The 1,232-nt window shown below is 26.1% G+C and overlaps 1 protein-coding gene across 1 annotated transcript in view; it reads right to left on the reverse strand.

The window, feature by feature from the left end:
* Positions 1-160: 160 nt before the first annotated feature.
* LOC108570511 (EF-hand calcium-binding domain-containing protein 2-like) overlaps positions 161-1,232 on the reverse strand; it is a 1,308-nt gene continuing 236 nt past the window's right edge. The window contains exons 2-4 of the mRNA XM_017932383.1: positions 719-959; positions 388-598; positions 161-280 (exon numbers count right to left, since the gene is read on the reverse strand). Coding sequence (XP_017787872.1) covers positions 161-280; positions 388-598; positions 719-959 — 572 coding nt within the window. The remainder of the gene's footprint in view (positions 281-387; positions 599-718; positions 960-1,232) is intronic.

Here is a 1,232-nt window from a genome sequence, read left to right on the forward strand (position 1 = left end):
CTATACAAATAATTCATTTTTTTAAATTTATAATAAATATTTGTAATTTTTTTAAAACCATTTTAATACTAACACGTTTTCTGCATTAATTGTATTTTTTTTTTTGATAAATTATATTTTCAATTAAAGCAATGTATTTTAAATTAGTGTCAAATGAATGTCATGTTTGATATTCCATGAGAAGACTTTCCAATCTACGTTTCTTAGGCATAGCTTCTAATTTAGCAGCATCCATTGCATCAACAATGGAATAGACATTAAGTTCATCAGGTATTTTCACCTATAAGTGGTGTACAGAAACATTCTATACCTAACTTTAATTAATTTTTATGATAATTACTGTGCAATAAAACCTAACTATACAAGTGAAAAAATATTAAGACATACAAGAAGTAAGTTGATGTAATGTTCATAATTGATTCTTTTTGTTTCTGAATCACATGCAATTGACATCATATTGTTTATTTCTGCTTTTGAAAGTGGTTCTCCAATTTCCATCATTGCTTTTTCTAAATCATCGTGCATAATATATCCTCGATTTTCAGGATCTAATAATTGGAATGCTTTTAACAAATCTTCTGGTTCTGCTGGTTTAAATCTAGGTGAAAGCAAACAATTATACATTATCAAATTTAATGTAAAAATAAAAAATATGCATAGATATAAACGTCATATTGTTCTTATCTTTTAATGAAGCTGAGCTTCATGAGCAACTTACTTGCGTTCATTAATAACATTGCACATGTACTCTAGAAACCTATCTAATGGTACACAATTTTTTACTACATCTTCTACTTGAACTTGTATTTCTTGCAATTCTGCTTCGGTAATAACACATCCTAATGCCCTAATAATAGTTCCCAAATCTCTAACATCTATCTCACCAGTTTTTGCAGTATCAAATACATCAAATATTTCGCAAAGTCTCTTTTCTAGTAATGATGTTTCTGCGACAGACACTGCACATAAATAACATAATTAAGTATGCAAATAAAAATAAGATACTTTACAAAAGTATATATTGCAAAATTAAAATCCGAAATAAAGTAACAACAACTATATGAAATAATAAAATATATATGAAAACAGATATCTTACTAATAGTTTTATCTAAATATACACTAATATATGGAATTAGCTATACCTATAATTGTTTGATCAATATAGTGTTAATGTAGTTGTGTACACAAGCTTTTATACATATGAAATTAATCTTACTTCTTTATAATGTA

Source organism: Habropoda laboriosa, unplaced genomic scaffold (assembly GCF_001263275.1).
Source record: "Habropoda laboriosa isolate 0110345459 unplaced genomic scaffold, ASM126327v1 scaffold61, whole genome shotgun sequence".
Classification (NCBI taxonomy): domain Eukaryota; kingdom Metazoa; phylum Arthropoda; class Insecta; order Hymenoptera; family Apidae; genus Habropoda; species Habropoda laboriosa.